The 23,121-nt window shown below is 39.3% G+C and overlaps 1 protein-coding gene across 2 annotated transcripts in view; it reads right to left on the bottom strand.

Moving 5' to 3' along the window:
• Positions 1-3,468: 3,468 nt before the first annotated feature.
• samd14 (sterile alpha motif domain containing 14) overlaps positions 3,469-23,121 on the bottom strand; it is a 214,208-nt gene continuing 194,555 nt past the window's right edge. For both annotated transcript variants that reach the window (XM_072561668.1, XM_072561667.1), the window contains 3 exons: positions 22,510-22,626; positions 11,473-11,634; positions 3,469-4,715 (listed from right to left, as the gene is read on the bottom strand). In XM_072561668.1, the coding sequence (XP_072417769.1) occupies positions 4,554-4,715; positions 11,473-11,634; positions 22,510-22,626 (441 nt within the window). In that variant the 3' untranslated portion in view covers positions 3,469-4,553. The remainder of the gene's footprint in view (positions 4,716-11,472; positions 11,635-22,509; positions 22,627-23,121) is intronic.

The raw sequence follows: 23,121 nt of genomic DNA, 5'->3' as shown, positions 1-23,121 counted from the left end.
ACATTTTAATGAATCTTCAGATATAATGCATCTGTTTAATTGATTCATATCCTCATGTAGTTAATCATGCAGACACCACTTTGCTTAGGAAGAGGTCACTGAACCCTCCATTACCTTCTCTATCAATTCGGCACTAATGATTGCACACAAGGTGTAGAACTAGGCAGAAGCAAGAGATTTATTTTGAGCATAGGCAGATGATGGCTGCACATGCACGTTGGGGGCAGGGTGTGTGGATTCTGTGTGCATTGTAAATAAAGCTCCGAAGGAGATCATTTTGCTACTTAACAACCATATCTTTAAATCAGTATCAATGTTGTAAAGTACAGTTTACTTCCATTGAAAGTGAAAGCTAGAATATTAACTTATTGATTGGAGTATCTGAGAAGTAACTGAATAGATGTTAGTTGATTTGGATAGATTTTAGCAAGGCATTTGACAAGGTCTTACATGGCACACTGGTTAAAAAAAGGATCAAGACTCTAGGGCAATATAGCAAGCTGGATATGAAATTGGGTCAACGGCAGGAATCAAAAGGTAATGGTTGATGGCATTATTGCAGTTGGAAGGCTGCTCCCAATGGGGATTCGCAATGTTCAGGTGCCTAGATTTTATTGGTAAATATTAATGATTTACATATAGGCAACAGATCAAGAAATTTGTAGATGACACAAAAATTGGACACATGATTGACAATGAGGAGGCAAACTAGAGACTGCAGGATGATACAATGGATTGGTCAGGTGGCTAGATAAGTGGCAAATGGAATTCAACCTGGAGAAGTGTGAGATCATGCCCTGTGGGGAGGCAAACACAAAAATAAATCTGCACTTAATGAGAGAATACAGAGAAGTATGAGGAAGTGACTGACCTTGGAGTGAATGCCCACAGATCCTTAAAGTATCAAGACAAGTTGATAAGGCAAGTAAGAAGTAATATGAATTACAGAGGGTCCCAATTTATGAGGGTCTGACTGACAAATGCTCATACTTATGAAAGCAGGGGTGTACTTTTAAAGATTTGGCATATGAGCTTTTCCTGTATGTATGAACAGCGACTTTACCTTGTCCTGCGCTGTGTTCTGACTCGCTTACAAATTAACATATGAATTGCCTAAAGAAGAGAGACAGCTTGTAACCCGGAGATTGCCTGCACTTTTACTTGTTAGTTTAGGCATAGAAAATAAGAGTGGTGGGCTTATGTTGGACCCATAGGAAACCCTAATTAAGCTATAACTTGCAAAACTTGAGTAGTGTTCAGTTTTAAACACTTTAAAAGAGGGTACAGAGGAGGCTGCCAGATCTGGAAAATGACAGCTATAAGAAAGAATTAGGTCAAGTGGGTAGGTTTCATTGGAATGGAGGAGGCTGAGGGGAGATTTAATTGAGATGTACAAATTGCAAGTGGCTTGGATTGAGTGAATAGGGAAGACACATTTCCTTTAGAAGAAGATAATGTTTTCACCAAGGTGGGAGGCGGGGGTGGGGGGTGTGGGGGTGTGGGTGAAGGGGGGGGGGGGGGTGGTGTTGTCTGTTATTCACTGCCTGAGAGGATAGCAAAGGCAGAAAATTTTAACACATTTACAAAGTGTCTATATAAGCATCTAAAGTCCAGTAACTTTAGATATTTGCACCAAGTGCTGTATTAAGCTGAGAAGTTTGATTCTCAGTTGGTGCAGACACAACAGGTGGCGATGTCTTCTTTGGTGCTGTTAATTTTTCTACATTTTCAAAATGTCTGAACAGGAGAAATAAGCAATGGTGTAGGAAGAGGATGGGGGTCAATGGCAGCATGTAAATTATTCTTCGGAGGATCAGAACAGTCATAATGGGTCGAATAGCCCCCTGTACTATAACAATGCTATAATTCTATTTTATGGACGTAAAACAGTTTAAATAATAAAATAGGCATTAATTTTGGTATTAGTTCATATTGAGTGCCAATTATTTACACTAAGAGGTGCTTAGCTTTATTTAGCATCATGTTCATTTGTCATACAAAATTTGCCAAAAAGTCTACGGCACTCAGAGCCTTCCACATATTAGGCACATCATGAACTCAATTCTGCTGTATATCAGCTGTCCTCCTTGTGATACAGCTGAAATACTTGAGTGCCATACCAGGTGCACAATTATAAGTTAGACAATGAAATTGGGAACTCCAAAGTCTGAAAAGAAACCTAATGTCTGTGGTATGGTTCGTTCATATCATTAGAGCTATCTACTGCTCTACTTTTCTTTGGGTTCCGGTGTACAATTATCAAAAGGCTTTGTTATGTTAGATCAGCTCACCACAGGGGAAAAAAAAACTGGAAGTCCTTAATGGATAGTCAACAGCTTTTCCATTTTTGATGGTGACCAACATTTGGATCTAAATGTGACTTATGTGTCCAACTTATTTAAACAAATTGATCTTACATCATTCTGCTAGATCTTTTACCTTTGACGCTCAGGCTAAGTTGCAAACCTGAGTTGTGCTATGCCAGAGACCTTATTGATTTCATTCTGCCCTTCAAAGTCCAGCAGCAACTAACTACAGTGTCTTTAACATCTTTGCCTAACATGTCAGAAGCTTATGAACAGCATTTCCACCAGGCTAGAGGGTTATCAGCTGTTCACGGTTTCTTTGCTTAATATCAGATGTTCAAATTCAAAGGCTTCACTGGTATCAGCAGTATCAAATACAGAAGCCTAATGGCTTGTGTAGATTCTCAATCAATGTGAAATTCCAATATCTATGTAAATTCTGAGCCAAATGAAAAATCCCTTCATTGAATTTTAAACCAAGTATCCAAAAATACATTTTACAAAAAAAAGGTCATCTTCAGATGATTTAAAATTATAGATTTTAAAATCCACCTCATACTTGAAGGGCCTTTTAGTTGTCTAAAGAAATCCAAAATTAAATCAACTCATTCAAACAAAACCATTCTCCAAATGTTTTGACCTGTACCTGGCTAACAAATTTTAGCTTGAATTGATAGTGAATAATGTTAATGCATCTACTTCTTGTTGTATTGCTAACAGGGATGGAATCGTTTTAACTCATTTATGCTTTCTCAAAGCCATGCTGTATATTTGCAGGTGTGTGAAACCTTAAATAGAATCTGTATTTTATTGTTGAGCTGTCCATTCTAATATTGTATTTCCTACAATGTACACAAGAATGGAAAACAATTGTCCCATGGGGCAAGCAACTCACTAGAGTTCATAAAGAGTCACAATTTACAGTAGGTTGAGCTTCCAAAAAAGAGAAATAATTAGATTTTTATTTCTTCTTTCTAATTCCCTGAATCATGGTAAAATTAGAGTCACTATGAAAATATTCTGAAATTGCCTCTTGCAGGGTATTCAGTAATTCTCTTTAAGTCATAACCATAATATTTGACAGGTTCTGCCAAGTGTTACCATTTGGATTTAAAACATTAGCTACATTTGCAACACGCAAAACATATATCTGCATCACAAATATTTTAACTTGCAAATTTACTTGTTAAGTACAAGCCAGAATTTTTGTTTAAGGTCACATAACTGGTACTAATATTACATTGGTCTGAACAATGTTCATTATCTCCTCGATCTTTGGACTAATTTCAAACTTCTGTTAATGAGCTCACTTGCAAATCCTGAATAGTTTGCACAATTATATGTACAAAATGAGATCTTCTGAAAGCACACAGTTTATCACCAATATACCGTACATCATATTCTCTAGGACAGTCTGTTAAGGAAGACTTTGCTCAAGAAATAACAAGGTACCAAGTGCATCCCATTGTCTAATTCCTTTTCTTCAATCCAAATTCTTAGCTCATATTTGCAGCATTCCATACAGGCATGCATGCAATGTTTTTCTACCATCATAGCACAATTTCCAGCAAACTCATTTGATTAGGTGAGACCCTCTTCACAATCTAGATTGTGGAAGAATTCAGGTACTGAGAAGATTGTGCTTAAACAGGTATAATATTTCAAATTCAGGCATGATTAATCCTTACCTCTCCCTTGTCCTTCCAATAGCTGCTTTAATCATTAGAAAGTATTTTTGACAATTAAAAAAAGTTAATTCAATTTTTAAAGGATAGTTTTCTTATTCTTCTCGTTGTTTAAAAGTTAGCAGTGCTTCAAATGCACTCAGAACCACTCCAATAAATTATTTTATAAAACTCAGGAATATTTTATCCTCAGAGATAAATCTAATTTTTTTTATAGTGTATATTATCCAGACAGAATATACTTTCTTTGTATCTGACCCAGGATGGATTCAGTAAGAGGAAATGCAGCACAATTTTCAGTGATAATTCACAAAGGAAAGGTTTGCCTGCCCTGTGAAATATTATTTGTTTTTAATGTTAGAGGTTGTCTTTACAGCCCTGAACTGTCCAAAAGTGAAGTAGAGCTGCACTTCACATTCACAAATCCCACAAACCGATCTGCCATACAATGTTCTGTTTAATTCACTGACTCCTTGCACTTCTTCTTGTTGCTCATGTTTTAAAATCTGAAGAATTGGAAACAAATGTTTAGGTGTGCTTACACCTCATCATTCTGCCCAGCTTAACTCTTTTTCTGCAATTGTTCCTGTTCCTTTCTCTTCTGCTTCTCCTTCTGTTTTTCTAGCTTCTCCAAGGCTTTTCTCTCTTTCTCCACTGCTGTGTTCATATCTTTAATTTTCCTTTTGATAGTCGCTCGATCCTGTGAGTTGATGACTCCCAAGGCCTGTGTGAAAGAAATAAAATAATCCTCAAATTCTAGTTTCAAGGACATGAAAATTACTGTAATATTACAGTAATTACAGTACTTAGATTACTGCACTTTGAAATAACTGCAATCCTCAAAACTCTCAGGGCTAAATGGAAGATGATTCAGCTAATCCCTCCATTAATGTAACTTTTCCATTTTAGTCCCAAATTATCTTTTAAAATGCTCTAATCTTTTTCAATCTAGAGCTGAATGGTAGAGCTCCTCATGTGGATCAGCAAGGTGGGCTATTGAGTTTTTTTTCTGATGGCACTGCATATTTTAGTATAATATTCCAAACACTTATCTCTATATCATCAATTACTGTTTTGAATGTATGCTTCAGCACTTCATGCCTATGGTTATTGGTCTTTCATTCTTTGCTTAATTTCAAACTACTCTAGATTTAGTTTGGGGGCAATTTCTACTTCAATAAAATAGTCCCTTAATTCTTTCCTTCTCTGCTGAATAGTTTGACATCTTTCTAAACATCTCTTATAGCTTTAGAGTTGGGATAAATCTTCTTGCTCTTTTGTGCATTCACCCTAATGCTCATGTATGTGTCAGGGACATCGTGAACAGGATTGAATATAGTAGGCCTGATTCTCAAAGTGAGAAGCATTGTTTGGGAATGTGCCATTCCTATAGATATTTAGCATCTGCCTAACTCAGGGCTTTCAGCCTCCTGGTTAAAACCAGCATTCCTTGTTCCTCACATGGAGCACCACTGGAAGCTGTAGTAAGCTTTACATGAGCAGTTGGGAAAGAGCACATCCCTGAGTGAGTCATAGCCAGAGTGACTGTGTGTTTCTGGGAATGTGAAGTACAAAGGGAATTCAGTGTAGAGGGGATGTGGCTTGTAGTTTGTAAGGACATTTGTGTGCTTTTTGAGTTATGAGGAGTTTGTAAGTTCCAGTACATTTAAGTTTAAGTCATGGCAGATAAGGTCTGTTGAATGGAATGCGTGACATGTCATATCTGGGAGTCATTGACCCTTCTCTAATCTAACCACAGGTACTCCAAAATGCAGAAACTTGAGCTCTCTGTTTCTGAGCTCGAGCAGTGGCTGGGTACACTGTGGCACATGTATGAAGTTATGTGCTTTGTGGAAGAATCAGGCAGATCGTGCAGAAGTCCCCTGGGGTCTGCTCACAGATTGGCTTTCCATTTTGGAAATTCATAAGAGAGCTGGTTCATCAAGGGAGTGCAGACAGAGCCAAGCTTCTGGCACCACATAGTATCCTGACTATTCAGGAGGGGAGGATGAAAACCATAGGAGTGATAGTGATAGTGATTCATTAATTAGGGAAACTTAGAGGTGTCTCTGCACTTACTGACATGACGCCAGCATGGTATGCTCACTCCCCAGGGCCGGGATGAAGGATGTCACTGAGCAGCTGCAGGGCATTCTGTGGCAGGAAGGTGATAAGACTGAGGTCATGAAAAACATTGGTTCTAGTGATATTGATAGAATGAGGGATGAGGTCTTACATTAGGAGTTTAGGGATCTAGGCAGTAGGCCAAAGAGCAGAACATTAAAGGTTGTAATTTCTGGATTACTCCCAGCACCACATGCTAGCAAGTATGAAAATAGAAGAATAAGATAGATGAATGCATGGCTCATGAATTGGTGCAGGAGAGAAGCTGTAAATCTCTGGTCACTGGGACCATTTCTGGGAAAGGTAGGACCTGTATAAGCAGGGTAGTCTTCATCTGAACTAGAAAGGGACCAGCATCTTATGGGTGAGTTTGCTAATACTGACGGGAGGAATTTAAATTTGGTCAGGCTGGGAACACAGATTCTTAGTTTAATAGAGCATACTTTAGTAAAGGAACCAAGGCAGAGAGAGGTGAGCCAAGTTGAGTTTCAGTGAAAAAGGCAAAGCTGGATTGCCCTTACTTTAATGCTAGGAGTAGTATAGGTAAGACAAATGAGTTGAGGACATGGACTGAAACAAGGAATTGTGATTTCGTTGCCCTCACAGAGATGTGGTTGAGTGAGGGGAAGGACTGACAACTCAATATTCCAGGGTATTCAGGCAGGATATGAAAGGGTGTGAGAGAGGAGATGGTATCGCATTGTTAATTAAGGAGCCAGTTGCTCTCTTAAAGAGAGATGATAACATGTCTTCAAATGAGGCTTTCTGGGTGCACCTCAGGAATAAAAAGGGGGCAATCATATTGCTGGGAGTGGGCAATAGAAGAGCAGCTATGCAGTCAATTCACTGAAAATACATTCAACTTCCCCAATATTAATTGGGATATTCATAGACTAAAGGTTTGGGGGCGGGGGTAGCGGGAAGCAGATTTCATGAAATGACTTCAGGAGAGCTTTTTATATCATCATGTGGAATTAAAAGTGGATATATCCCCATTTCCAGATGAGTTGTATCCCGAGGTCCTGAAGAAGATGAACAAAGAAATTACAGGAACTCTGACCCAAATTTTTAATTGCTCTTTGATCTCAGAAGAGATGCCAGAGGACTGGAGGACAGCTAATGTGGCTCCACTTTTCAAGAAGGGTGGTAGAGATAAATCAATGAATAATAGACCAGTGAGTCGCACATCAATGGTAGGGAAACTATTGGAGAAAATTCTGATGAAGAGAATTAATCTCTGCTTGGAGAGATAAGGTTTGATTAGGGTTTAATCAGTATGGCTTTGTCAGAAGTAGGACATGCCTAAAAAAAGATTGATGTTTGCAGAGGTGACCAGGTGTATAGGTGAGGGTAGTGCAATTGATGTGGTTTATATGGATTGCAGCAAAGCCATTGACAAGGTCCGCATGGGACACTGGTAAAGAAGGTAAAAGTACATGGGATCCAGTGTAACCTGACCAAGTTGAGTCTAAAATTAGCTTTGTGGTCAGAGACAGAGGGGGGTTGTTGAAGGCTGTTTGTGTGACTGAATGTTGGAATACCACAGGGATCACTGCTGAGTCCATTGCTGTTCATGTTATATATAAATGATATAGAAGAAAATGTAGGGAGGATGGAAAGCGAGTTTGCAGATAAAACGACGGTTGGCCAGGTGGTAGATATTGAGGAAAATGGTTTTAGGTTACAGGAGGATGTAGACAGATTGGGCAGATGGACAGACCTGTGGCAGGTGGAATTTAAACTTGATAAATGTGAGATGATGCACTTTGGAAGAAATAACATGAGAATAGAGTACTCGATGAACTGCAGGACACTCAGAAGGCTTTTTGTTTTCTATCTCGTCTAAAGTACGTTAAAATCTTGTAAACCACAACTAAAACCCCTGGAACTGTAAATCTCCTCTGTATCCTCTCAGTGCCAGTGCCACTCACATCCTTGCAAAGGGTGCTGCCAGGACTGGATGCAGTACTCTAGTTGTGGCCTAACAGAGCATAATAAAGGTTCAGCATAACTTCTTTTTTAGCTTTTGCATTATATATGGTAAACTTTGCTAATTAATCTTTGCAAATATATCCTGCTGCATTTAAGGATTTATACATATGAATTCTGAGGTCACACTGTCACTGTGTGCTCTTTGCCCTTGAGCATTTTCTGTCTGTCCCTATAACCTCTTCCAAAATGCATCACCTCTCACTTCTCTAAATTAAATTCTATCTATTACTTTTGGCCAGCTGTATAATCCTATTGCAGATGTTTGGCATCATTCTCATTATTTTCCACATTCAGTATAATTTTCAAAGTTGGTCACTTTACTCTGTATTCCAATATCTCATTAGTTCATATATTTCCAAAAAGGAATAGCCCCACCATTGGCCCCTGGAGAACACAAGTTTCTACCATTCTCCAGTCTGAAAGGCTGCCATTTACCTCAAATCACTATTTCTTGTCCTTAAGCCAATCTTTAATCAAAACTGACATAACTTTTATATTCCATCAGGTTCATGATGTACTGCAACACTTTAATTCGATGCAGTAATCCAAGTCTGCATATAATAGTAACTTCAACCCAGAAACACACACTGTGTCCATGGTGAAGTTTGACCAGCTTGATTGCTGAACATTTCCTCGATCTGCCATTAACTGCTCTGTAATGGACTTGGAGGTTGTGGTAAGGGGGGAGGTTTCTGGGTAAGAGGGAGATGCTCAGGGTTCTGACTATAATTATTTCCATTGTCATTTTTTTAACTTGAAGGTTGATGATTTCACTGCTACTCAGCCATTAAGTGAAGAGAAGAGCAGGCTACCAGGATTTCTGCCAATGTTTCACCCCTCCTCTACTGATTGTCCATCCATGGCCAGAAGTATTGCAGACATCACTTCTACTGAAAAGTTAAAAGGTAGCTTTAGTTTATTTGGATCGTGTATATAATTGAGTTGCTCTATTTGTGCTGAAATACTTTTACAACTGGTGAGCTTTGTTCTCACTGTTTATGTTTCTTAGTTGCTTTGCAACTTTGACACCTTGATCTGCAATGCCTTCAATTTCACTTGAATTGTTTGAAAAACAGCCTCCACTGACCCCAAAGATAATGCCTTGACTTGAGCTTACCTCGACTTAGTGCGGATCTGCATTTCCTGCTATGCTCTCCGAGCCCAGCTTGACCCGAAGTATGGAGCTCAGCCAATTGGAGTATCCCATCACAGCAGAGGCAAGTCATGCAGGGTTATGTTGGGGAAGAGGTAGGGAGAACAGATCCCTTTCTATTGCATTAGTTGATGTATGGTAAAATGATGAATGGGGGATGAGTGAGTGAATGGGTGGGTGGGTGAGGTAGTAGGACAGAGTGATAGGTGGATAAGGTTGCCCAAGTAGTAGTTGGGTAGGCAGGGGATTGTCAGGTCATGAGTGAGGGGGCAGGTGGGTTAGTCAGGTGGTGTTCAGGGCTTTGGAAGAGTGGGTCAGAAGGGTTGAGGGAGGCTTTGGAGGGTCTGGACGGGCAGTCTGTGGCAGGGTGAGATTGAATGTGTCAGCTCTGAAGATACCCAAGAGTCAGACTAGATTTGGTCCATCTTTATTTCCTGAGTAAGTATTCAGGTATGAACACCAGAGCAACTAAAACCTCTGACTTAAACTCAGATACAAGACTTTTGTTTCGCTACATTCCAGAAAGCACGGAAATTGCCAATCAGTAGCTTAAACTTCCTGGAGAATTCCCACTTTGGTCAGTGAATGAAAAGTCTGCAGGGGCCAGATGGGTATCTCCACTTCATGTCTGTCCTCTCCAATTCAGAGAATTTAAATCACCAGTAGATTTGATCAGGTAAAGTGTGACAGTATCCACTGAAGCAGGTGTAATGTTGACTCAACTACGATTAGGCAAAAAGATGCTGTCATTCAATCAGCCTGAAAATCTTGCAACCACTTGCTTTGCAGCTTCTAATGTTTCTGCCTTGGAAAGTTCCTGCCAATGTTAAAAAGATTTGATGTTGTTTCTAATGACCCATGCGTATTAAACCAAAGAGTGTCCCAAATGGAAAGGTTTCTTCAACTGTAGCTTTTTTATATATGTTATGATTGTCACTTGGGGTGCGAGAGGTCCCAGGTTCAAATCCCCCAAACTGTTACGATATGGGGCAAACCCCCTGCTTAATTTAACCAACAACGCAGAGAAGATTTACCCTGTGCGGTAATCTGTAAAAATTCGAGAGGCCAAGCCCTATTTAAAGTAAAAGTTAACAACTTTTTTTCTGAAAGTATAAAAGGGAATAATTAACTAACAACTATTTACAACTCATTTCTCTAACTTATCTTTTATCTTCCCCTTCTACAATACTAGTCCGATAAAACCCCCAATTAAGGTTTATCAAAAATTCAAATTTTCAAAACCATCCAGATGTTGAATCTTCTCATTATATCTTCCTCTGTCTTCTTTACTTCTTCTTGAGGATTTCTGTTTCACAGGTTACTGAACAGTCTGTACATGCTGGTGGCTTGGCAGTTCTCCTCTCAACTGTTCAATTTTCCCTGATCTTACACCCCCAAAGCATCAGATTGTGTCATTGGCTTTTAAGATTGTTAATGTACTAAACTCAAACTTGATTGGATTTTGGTATTTTTTGGGGTATAATTTAAACTGATTGACCTAATTTGAATCTGTTTTATTGCTTCCAGAAAACCAGCTACACTAGCTACTGGACGAAAAGGTGACATTACATCTTGTTCAGAACACTTGGTGCTGTGTCAGGTAGTTCTGCAAGCTTTCAACTCTCTTAAAGGGACAGTACACCCACATCTTCATAACATATATAAAATTATCACTTGTTCAGCACACAGTGTTACACAACTCTTTAAAGGAAAGGGAACCCCAAATTTTATGTGTTGACATTGCACACAGTATCGAAGGATCATTTGAAGGATAGGGGACAGAGAAGCCAGCTATACCCTTTCTTTGAGTCCCCTCACCCTCACCCAACTACATACCCCCAGGTCCAGTTAAGGTGCTCAGGGTTCTAAACCATGGCCAGTAACGCGAACATTGAATTTTCAGGGTTGATGGCAAAAGACACAAAACCTGAGGGATAATGGCTGTGGCACATGGAGGATAGTACAGGAAGAAGAAGCTCCCTTTAATCACACAAGAAAGGCAACAGGGAAATAATCTCATGCATTATTTATTTTCTTCAGTCACATTGCTCACTGAAATTGAAAATAGAAGGCTCCCTTAAGCAACTGAACAGGAAAGTATAAGACTGCCAAGTGTAAAGAAATGATCAGAAGACCTTCCCTGATCACTACTACACAGTAAGCCATCCTTGTTATCAAAATCCCACTTTCAGCTCCACACCCACCAGCTTACCTTCAGTTTGCTTCCATCCAAGAGCAACAATTGTTCACCATTGATATTGCCAGCGGTGAATTCCGATATGTAATGGTGCATGTTTAACCCAGTCAGCCATTGGCAGACTTGCTGAGTTGTCCAAGAAGAAACAAGGCAGTAAGGCTGTCCCTCATCAAGAAACTGGGAAATGAAACAAATGGCACACAATTATTTGACATTGTAATCTCAGAAGTGTACCCCATGAGGATAAATGAGCTTTAAAGATATGTTACTTAGATGTTGAATGCCTCATAAAAGTGAACTACACAATTATATGTTGTTGAATATCTCCACTTGTCTCATTTACATATTTTAAAATAGAATCAATCCTGACATGTGTGTTTTTTATTTACAAACCTTCATGGGAATATGTGGTGTCACATTGTAGAATATAATAGGATGTGCAAGTGGTAATTTTTTTAAAAGATAAGTATTGAGCTGAAGTAACCTTCATTATAATCATTTTTATTTGAATAACGATAAGACACTTAAATGAAGTATTGATTTTTAAACAGATTGATGCATTCTGTCCGATAGTGATCAGGTTCTGAAGCACAGTATCTGTAGATCCTCCCCTTAACGGAGGCTGATTAGACCTGAATCAGTGAACCTGATTAATTGGATTCTTCCTTCATTGAGTTCACGGATTCCCTGCTCACTAAGACAGGTTTCTTTTAATGTAATGAAAAACATAATGACAGTGGAAAAATGGCTCTGCAGTTTGTAACACACTTTCCATGTACTGAAAATAATAACTGATCAATACTTGACTAAAATGTGTGATAACAAGCACAGTGATTTCAAGAAATTTGTACAAAATGTTGTTAATATAAAATGAAATCACCGTGTGATGTGCAATAATTAGCTGAAGAGAAGATTGAGCCAAGTGTAACTTCACCCCTGGCATGTGAATCCCTGTTACATTTCTCGCCTTTAACCTATTTCATACACTACTAATTGGTAGCATTGGGTAAACATCACTAGAACAAGTAAATGCCTACCTTTCATAGAAAGGCACCATCAAATCCAATGTCTAATTTCTCCAAATGTTAATTTGAAAAAAATATCAAATATGAATCAATCATGAATTCAATCCTCTGCAATGTCCATTATGACCTTTCTCAAAGGACATGGAATAGTCACATTTTATCAGAATTGCATTTCAATGGGGCACAATGATTTGTCTCAAGTGTCTGGAATATCATTCATTTGATTCAAATACAAAGCACGTAAAGTTCATTCTATCAAAAGTTGATACAAAACCATCCTATTAAGGAAAGTAAATATGACTAGGTTTGAATTTTACATTTCAAACAGTCTGACTTTCACAGTTATTCAATATATTATTGTGGAAATAAATTGGTTTGTTCGAAGTTTACTGCCATAAGTTAATGAAATCTGTTTGAAGTGCTCACAAATCACATGTCAAATTCTGATCCTGAGTTTTAAATCACTGCAAACTGTATAGAGTTGATGCTGTAAATAGTTGCCCAGCAACAATGACTCGAAACTATCCAGGTTTTGTTTTGATTTCTCATTCTTTGATCATCATGTTATTTTCAAACTCCTTTGTAAGATATTGAGATATTAAGGAAGCATTTGGAGAAAATACTGAGTTAGAAACCAATTATGTGCTGTAACACTCAATTATGTAGTGGTGCCTGATGTAAGTATTCTGTGATCACATGTACAACTTAAAAACAATACTCTTTCTTAATTTTCTCTAACCTCTCACACCCCCACCAGTTTAAAATAAAATCTCTACTCATTTTTCTACTTCATCATTTTGTGAGGCAGCACTCCTCACAAAATGTAAAGAAAGCAATGATATGAACATGCCAAAAAAGGAACAAGGGTAGTCCACTTGATGTTTCAAGTCTGTTTCATCGATCAATAAGATCATGGGTAGTTTGATTTTAACCCCAATTCTACATTCCTGCACACCTTGGTAATCTTGAATCTATCAGAGTTCATATTTCAGGTCCAATGACCCTTCTTCAGATATAGCTATACTGATAGAGCATAACAATCTTTGTTCAGAACTTTCCAGAAGCTAGATTAGTCTTTAATTTCCCATCCAATGGACAATGCTGATCCAGTTGTTATGGTAATTGCCAATGGTACTGCCATCAGCTGGCTGTACAGCTACTGTGTTTGTTCCTGTAGCTTCCCAAGAGATCAGCAACAAACTGCAAACTGCTTTTTAAATAATCTGTTACTTAATAATATCTGCACACACTGATTGTTACTGTCTGCCATTATCATCTTTTGACTGGTTGCAAATAAGTCAATTCCCCTTTATTTCTTCCTTAGTGCTCTAAAAACTGAAGTCATCTTCAATTGAATTCTCTTTACTACTTCCAGTGCTATACATGCTAGCTGGCTATTTTACAGCTTTCTGTTTGGAAAAGAATGGTTGGAAAGATCATCCAAGAAATTATAGACCAGTCAGTCCAAGATAATATGTGGTTATGCACTTTAGCAGCAAGATTGGAGGAATTGAAACAGGTTTAGAGAGAGGGAGCAGAAAACTGCAGCATAGAGGATTTGGGAGGTTCCTTGAGCATGAATCACAGAAAGCTAGTATCCAAGTTCAGAAGGTAATTGTGAAGGCAAATGGAATGGTGTTTCAAAGGGAATGGTATATAAAAATTGGGAAGCTTTTCTAAAAGTACAAAGGCACAAGGCAGAGCACAGCTGGAATATTGTGCATAGTTTTGGTTTACTTATCTAAGGGAGAATATAGTTGTCACTTGGAGGCAGTCCAGAGAAGGTTCACTCGGCTGATCCCAGCTATGTGGGGACTGTCTTATGAGGGTAGGTTGGGCCTGCACTCATTGGAATTTAGAAAATGAGAGGCAGCCTCATTGAAACATAAGTTTCTTAGGCTGTTTGACAAGGTAGATGTTGATTGGTTGCGAATACAAACAGAAATTGCTGAAAAATTCAGCAGATGTGAAGAGAATTCAGAGTTAACATTTTGGGTCCACTGACCCTTCCTCAGAACTGGTTCTTCTCTGAACCTTCATGGCACATCTCTGATCCATTTGCAGGACACTTCTGCACTGGCAGCTATCATTGACACGCTGCTGCAAGGACACTGTGCTGCCAGGGACACAAACTCAGCTCACAAACTGGATCACTCTCGTAGCACTCACTCTCACCCTGAGCCCACCTGGATGCTCACAGCATACCTGCCTTGCATTGCTTTGCTCTTTCTGCCCTTTGCCCCTTGCAGTCTTGCAACAGGCTCATGTTACTTCTGTTTTGCCTTTCTATTTAGTACATACAAAAGTCCAGGAAGCTTGTCACATTGTCACATTGTCAACAGTCCTCAATCAAGTCAAGGGGCATAGCCTTTGCTCAGGGACATATTAAGACAAGGACAGCCTTCAATACCAGTCCAAAGACTTGGATGTAGTTGGTCAGCTGCTTGTATGGGTCAGACTCAGGATGCTGTCCACATGAGGGGTGAGGATCTAAAGGTCGGATAGCCGCCAACCTGCCTTGACTCTTTCTGCCCTATCATGGGATGTTTTCCTCCAGCAATGGGAGGGAGAGAGAGAGGTATTCAGGGAAGTGAAAGTGAGGTCACAGCTGTAACCTTTGGTATTTGAGGTGGAGAATACAATCCCTAGAAGTACTGGTACCAGTTGTTGTTGAGGCATTCAAGAAGGTAGTAGATGATATTTTAAGTTAAAACAATGCACAGGGGGGATCCAAGATGGCGGCGACCCAGCAAGTCTGAGTCGACAGTGCTCCTCCCAAGACTTGGGCAAAGTGGGTCACCCACCCCCACCACACTCACCAAATCATTTAAAATAACTGTTTAATTTAATTAGTTGCTCAGTGTTGAATTTAAACAATTTAATCTTCAGCAAAAATGACGAAAGGGAAGGGAGCCCGCAGCTCTCAGCAAGCAGGAACCTCTCCCCCACCCTCTCCAGCTGCAGCAGAGGCGTCCGCAGCCACCCCGGGGGACTTGCCTACGGTGGTAAGCCTCGTGGAAATGATCTCTAAACTCGATGTGAAGATCGACGCTTTCATTGAAGAATCCCAAAGTCGATGGGACTCACTCTTGGCCGCGCTGCAAAAGCACGACCAAGACATTAAAGAAATCAAGCGCCGAGTCGGAGGGGCAGAGCTAAAGGCCGCGACCTCCAAAACTACAGCGCAATTGGCCGTGGATCGTTTCCGGACTCTCGAACAGCGAGTCCGGACCTTAGAGAATCATATTGATGACCTCGATAATCGAGGTCGTCGAAAAAATATTCGTTTGCTGGGCCTTCCCGAATGGGAAGAGGAAGGCCAGTTTACAGCGTTTCTCGAGCAGTGGCTGCCACAGCTTTTAAATCTGGAAGCTGGATCAGGCCAGGTAAGGGTGGAATGGGCCTACCAGGTCGCAATACGTGGGCCCAGCTCGAACCGGCGCCCTTGCCCGGTCCTGTTCCGGCTACAGAGCTATAGGGAGAGGCAGATACTCCTAGAAGCCTCTAGAAATCTTGGAAAAGATTCCCAAGCCATGATCTATAAAGGATCCAAGATTATGTTATTCCAGGACTTTTCCCCAGCTCTGGTCTGAAAGAGGAAGGCATTCAATGAGGCGAAGAAGTGTTTAAGGGACTTAAAAACTTAGCGTACTTCTTACGCTACCCGCAACGCTACGCTTTAACCATGAAGGATCCGTGTATAACTTTGGATCGCCAGAAAAGGCTAAGGAATTTTTGGACTCTCTTAGATAAATTGTAAGAGACAATGGATGTTGGTTTGCCTTTCCCCCACTCCGGTTTATATTCCCCCCCTTTTTCTTTTTTCTTACCTTACTTTTAATATTATCTTGGGGGGTGGGGAGAGGGATTTATTTATTTGTTCTCTATTTAACTATGTATGTATGTGTGTATGTATATATATATATATATATATATATATATGTGTGTGTGTGTATATATATGTGTGTGTGTATATATATATATATATATATGGGAGTTTAGTTAATGTTGGTGGGGGGAGGTGGTTACCTTATTCTATTTTACCTCTGTCTCTAGGAGCGGGATTGTTTTTCCCTTGCTATTTTGTATTATTATATTTAATTATTATTTGCTGAGGTTGTAATTTTATAGTTATATAAGTTTATACATGGTATTAACATTACCAAATATATCCAGGTGTTGGTGTGGGTGGGGGTAGGAGTAGGGTGCTCACTGTTAACTCTAGCTTTGTATTATATCTGAATTCTCCTCATCCTATTGAGGAGAGCCTGGGTCAAGGGTAGGGCATTGGTTGGGAGAGGATACGATGGACCTTTGGAAAGGAAGTTACACCCCCTGGGAACAAGGGGGAAAATCTCCATTTAAGTACATTTTATACCTTTTTTTATTATTTAGAAATAGTTTTTTGTTATACTGTTGTGAGTGTATTAGAGAGCCTTTATTTTTGTGAATTTTATATGCTCTCTGCTCAGGATGTTCTGGATAGGTTTTCCCCTCCCAAGGGGTCTCGGATTTGCCCGGATGATTATGGTTGATCAGTCGGTTAAGTGGTGCACCTGGAATGTCAAGGGGAGTAATTCGCCAGTCAAAAGGAAGAAAATATTATCAAATCTTAAGAAAGAAAGAGTTGATATAGCTCTCCTACAGGAGACACATCTGTTGGATAAAGAACACTTGAAATTACGGCAGGGTGGATTTGATCAGGCCTTTTTTTCTTCTTTTAGCTCAAAAAGCAGGGGAGTTGTTATTCTTATTCGGAAGAATTTCCCTTTCAAAATCCTAAATCAGATAAAAGACGAATCTGGACGATATATTCTGATTAAAGCCCTTATAAATGGAGAAGAATATGGGATTTTAAATTTGTACTGCCCCCCTTTAAATTTATAACGGAAGCCTTCTCAAAATTGATGGCTCTTGGTGCCCATCATACAATTATAGGGGGAGACTTTAATTGTATTATGGATCCGGAAATAGATAGGATTCCCAAGAGTACTGCAGGAGTATTTCCCAGATCTAGACAATTGGTGGATCTGAACAAAGAATTAGGATTAGTGGATGTATGGAGATGTCTTCATCCACAGGGCAGAGATTTTTCTTTTTACTCCAATCCACATAAATGCCATACCAGAATTGATATGTTTTTTGCCCCCTCGATGTTTTTAAATTCCATATCATCCTGTAAAATAGGTAGTATAGCAATTTCCGACCATGCTGCTGTATATATGGAAACCAAGGCGAGGAACAATGGGACATCCCCTCGGCATTGGCGTATGGACCCCTTCCTAATGAAAGACAGTAAATTTGTAAAGTACTTTTCTCAAGAATTTAAAACTTTTTTAGAAATCAATTTAGGTACGGCTAGCAACCCATCAATGATGTGGGAGACCGTCAAAGCTTACGTGCGAGGTTTGATCATCTCCTACTCAGCGACCCAGAAAAAATTAAAGGGTGAACAACAGCATCTGCTCGAAGCTCGCTTAAAAGCAGCCGAAACTGCATACGCTGATTGACCTTCTATTATTAAATTGCATAGGATTACGGCCCTTAGGACAGCTCTAAACACTACGCTTACCCAAACGGCTAAGCGGGAAATATTATTTGCAAAACAAAGGTTATATGAGTTTGGCGACAAACCGGGTAGATACTTAGCATTTCTTGCAAAGAAAAATAAGGCCCCTCAAACTATCACGTCTATCAAGGAAAGTACGGGTATTTTGACTCATGATCATAAAAAGATTAATGCAATCTTTAGAAAATTTTATTCTGATTTATATAAATCGCAGGATTGTGAAGACAGGGCTAGGAGGATGCAATCATTTTTTAAAAATTTGACCTTTCCGGACCTAACTCCGGAACAGGTATCGGTCTTAAATGCTCCCCTAACAGTCCAAGAAATACTTGACGCAATCAGGCAACTTCAGTGTGGTAAGGCACCTGGCCCAGATGGTTTTCAAGCTGAATTCAATAAAGAATTTACAGAACTATTGACTGGTCCACTTATGGACATGTATACCTATGCATATAGTCAGGGCTGTCTCCTGTCTTCACTGAAAGAGGCAAATATCTCTCTTATCCTTAAAAAAGGAAAGGATCCAGAAGATTATACGTCATACAGACCAATATCCTTGCTAAATGTAGATTTTAAAATCCTTTCTAAAACGTTAGCATTGAGACTAGAAAGGGTACTGCCATATATCATAAAGGAGGATCAGATGGGGTTTATTAAGGACCATAGATCATCCAATAATATTAGAAGGGTTTTGAATATGATTCAAGCCTGCCAACAGGGAAAGATACCAGGAGTAGTAGTTTCATTAGACGCAGAAAAGGCATTTGATAGGGTTGAATGGTCATATTTGTTTTACACATTGGAAAGGTTTGGCATTGGAAAGGTGTTTACCAAATGGGTCTCAACATTGTATAGTGATCCCAAAGCAGTTGTGGTTACCAATGGATTATGTTCGGATAGCTTCAGGGACTGCCGTCAGGGATGTCCTCTCTTGCCATTGTTACTTACGCTCATAGTTGAGCCATTAGTAGAAGCTATACAGGCTGATCCTAATATAACGGCCCCGAGGACTGGAACAGGTAAACATTAAATTACCCTGTATGCAGATGATGTTCTTCTATTTCTCAGTAATCCTCTGATGTCCGTACCTCGTTTAATCCAACTTATTAATACATTTAGCGCATTCTCAGGCTATAAAATTAATTTCTCAAAATCGGAGGCTATGCCAATGGGTGGCCTTGCTATGATACCTCACTTAGTGGATGGATCCCATTTTCCCTTTCGGTGGTCCCTGGAGGGTTTCTTATATTTAGGCATTTTTATTACCCCAGTATTTGGTCAGTTATACAAGGCTAACTTTATGCATTTACTGGAAAGGATAAGGCAGGACCTCCAGCAATGGGGAGACCTTCCAATTTCCTGGCTGGGTAGAATAGCACTAATTAAAACGAATGTCCTGCCCCGTCTCCTATACCATATGAGAATGCTTCTGGTGATGCTGTCAAGGCTGGCACTACGTAAATTATATGGCTGGTTGGGTTCCTTTATCTGGAATCATAGATGGCCCCTCATTAAGCTGAAGAAGCTACAGCTTCCACAGGCAAGGGGAGGATTGGACTTCCCAGATTTTAGGAAATATCAATTAAGTTCCTTATTAAGTTACATAGCTGATTGGGTCTTGTTTGATCCACAATCAATCTGACCAGACATCGAGGCTTCTCAAGTAAAATGCCCACTTATTAACCTTTTATTTTCAGACAAGAGGAAAATCATTACAGATTACTGTAAAAACCCTATAATACTAAATACAATTAAAGCTTGGAATATAATGCGGCAAAATGAGGGCAACTCACATAAAACATACCCCATGCGCCGAAAGTGGGAGCATGGGGATTCCAACCGGGGTTTACAGACGCCACTTTTAAAATCTGGAGATCCAGGGGTATTCCATGTCTAGGGGATCTATTTAAAGATAGGGTCTTGATGCCTTTTGAACAGCTGCGTCAGAAATTCGGATTACCTAATGGAGACCTCTATCGATACTTCCAAATTCGAGACTACATACAGAAGAAGACTACTTTTTTAGATACTCTTTATAAATCAGATAGAGAATGTAGAGTACTACGACCTATGGGGGTATCCTCCATCAGTACCATTTATCATTTACTACATGATGAAGTATCGAGAGATATGGACAATCTGCTTAAAACATGGGATCAGGAATTGGGACGAGAAATCTCTATAGAAACATGGAATGACATTTGGGAAAATGCCTGAAGAATCACCATCTGTAACAGAATTCAGGCTATCCAGCTGAAGATACTTCATAGGGCCCATATAGCACCAGATCGATTGGCAAAATTTAAGGCAGGGGCATCTCCAATGTGTCCCAAATGTAAAATAGAGGTGGGCACTCTTGTACATTGCCTATGGACCTGTCATAAGATCCGTAGATACTGGACTAAAGTAGCAAGTGCCCTGACAGAAATTTTAGGAACGGAAATTAGAGTGGACCCTGTATCTCTCCTTTTGGGCTTTTCGAACTTATCCTCCCTGGATATGCATGGGAAGAGATTATTTTCTATTCTCTCTTTCTGTGCAAGGAAAAATATTTTGGTAAACTGGGTGGCTGAGGGCCCCCCTGGACTTTCAAATTAGCACAGATTAATTATGGAATGTATTCCCCTTGACTTCCTTACAAATTTGGTGCACCGAAAGACCGAATTATTTCATAAAATATGGCAGCCCTTCTTGAATTATATGAATACAGATATTTCGGCTATTCTAACAAGGGCTTTTATTTAATTGAGATTACGAACCTGGCTGGTCCGGGGCCCCTTGGGAGAGGAAGCCCGCACGAATACGGGTTTTGTTACATTTGATGTTAACACATTCCGAGTGTGTATCTCACTACCCAATTTCTATGTTATCCGTTGTTTTTTTTTCTCTTTCTCTTATTTGACTAATGTAAGAGACTTAATGTAAGTCACTTTGGTTAGTAGTTAGTTGAGTTTTGTTTATTTTTCTCGGTATTTTTCTTTTGTAAAATTTTGGTTATTATATGTTTAAGATTTAATTGTATATCAATGTTTGTACTTGAGAGTGTTGTTTATTTTTGTAAACTTGTAAAAATGTTAAATATCTAATAAAAATATCTATAAAAAAAACAATGCACAGAGGTGAGAGACTGGCACTAATTCAAAATGCACAGACCTAGTACAGACACATAGGCATGAATCACCTCCTCTGAGCCATAACAATTCTGCAATTTTGCGGCTTTATTGCTTTAATATCAGCTGAAAGCTCCCAAATGCCAGCTATCATCGCTATAACAATGTAGAGCTAAAGAAACACTCTGACCTCATTGCTTCATCCTTCTGACTTTCACTTAGTTGTAAAAAAAATCATAGCAGGAAGCCATGCTGCAGTAAAAGGAAGATTTAACTTCAAAAAGAACAAAAATGTGAATAATAATGTAAGAGTTTCTTTACAGCTTGACATCTACCAACCAATTGCTTATATCAGCCTTTTAACCAGATGGTCCTTGGCAAGACCTGGAACAGCTGACCTGACATGGATATACCGCTACTTCTGATTATATCTCACATTACCTCTTCAGTTAAGTCTTCAATTATTTCACCTCATTTAGGGTAAACCATTGAGCCATACCTTGGGGAAATCTTCTGAGAATCCTCTTGCCCACAATTCAACCTTGCCTCACTCAATCTTCAGATTCTTCTGGGGAAAGGTCTCCATCACTGATAGTATATCTGATCATTGTCTCATGTGGGCTCTTCAGATATTGATTCAATCTCATTAGACCATAAGATAGAGGAGCAGAAGTAGGCCTTTCGGCCCATCCAGTCTGTTCCACCATTCAATGAGGTCCTGGCTGATCTGACGATCACTTTCCTTCCATTCTCCATACCCCTTGATTCCCTTCCTGATTAAAAATCTGTCCACTTTAGCCTTGAATACACTTAATGAGATAGCCTCGAGAGTCATCTGGGATAAAGGATTCGATAGACACATTATTCTTTGTGCAAAAAATTCCTCTTCATCTCTATTTTAAAGCCCAGACCAGACTTCTTCATATCCGTTAATCTATGTTAATTGTTACACTATATATGATGGTAAGGCAAAGAATCAGAGCTGTACACTGTTCAACCTCTTAATGGGGGACAAACACACATTCATCACTGTCCACATCAGAGATGTATTAACATAATAATTAAGCTCTTTCACAATAATAATAACATTGGGTTAATATGCTGTGAACTATAGGAAAAATAGCAATAAAACAAGAAGGCCTACAATCATAGACCATTTTGAGTGAAACTTGTTGCTGTCAAACAGAGGAACTGTGGTGCTTTTCTGAGCTCAGAAATGGAAATATTAGTCAGGGATGTGGGACTGAATTTTTAATCCTCACTGGAGCCAAGTTGGACAGATAAACCCATCCGCCAACCTTAAGAATGCAAATAAAACATCATAACAGCAGTTAACATTAATACTCACTTCATCCGAGGACAGAGAGTAAACGTGGGTAGGCGTGGCTCTCGATTCAACAGCTGAACTACTTAAAATTCTGGGACTAACACTTCGTGGGCTGGTGTCGTCACTCAGTGTGGATTCCTGTGTGTAGAAAGATGTGTTTAAATGATATTTAATTCTTGGGTAAAGCCTCGCAGTAAAGTTTCAAATCCTAACTTGCAGTTGAAAACAAATAAACATAAAAGGTTAGACCTTTATCTTGAGTGCTACTACATCAGTCACTTGTTGTACATCCTTCCTAATGTTCATTTCCATTCAATGGTATTGACAACAAGGTGACGTGTATGACAAGGAATAATCCAATACCCTAGTTTTTATACAAGACAAATTTCTAACACTAGAGCTTCACAATTACCAAAACAAGCTGGAGTAGTATAACAGAACACAATGGACATGAGATAGTATTGATCAGCTGGTCATACTTGAACAAGAAAGAAACTCCTTAATATCACAGCAATGCCTAAGGTTCAATCAAGGAATAACTGCATTTGATATTATTTTTAAGTTTCTCTTAGTGATTCCACCTTTCTGTTTCATGTTCTTGTCCATGAGTGCTCCCCACTTCTCTTGAAAATA

This window comes from Chiloscyllium punctatum, chromosome 42 (assembly GCF_047496795.1).
Source record: "Chiloscyllium punctatum isolate Juve2018m chromosome 42, sChiPun1.3, whole genome shotgun sequence".
NCBI lineage: Eukaryota > Metazoa > Chordata > Chondrichthyes > Orectolobiformes > Hemiscylliidae > Chiloscyllium > Chiloscyllium punctatum.
The sequence above is the reverse complement of the archived record's forward strand: the minus strand, read 5'-3'. Positions and strand labels throughout refer to the sequence as shown.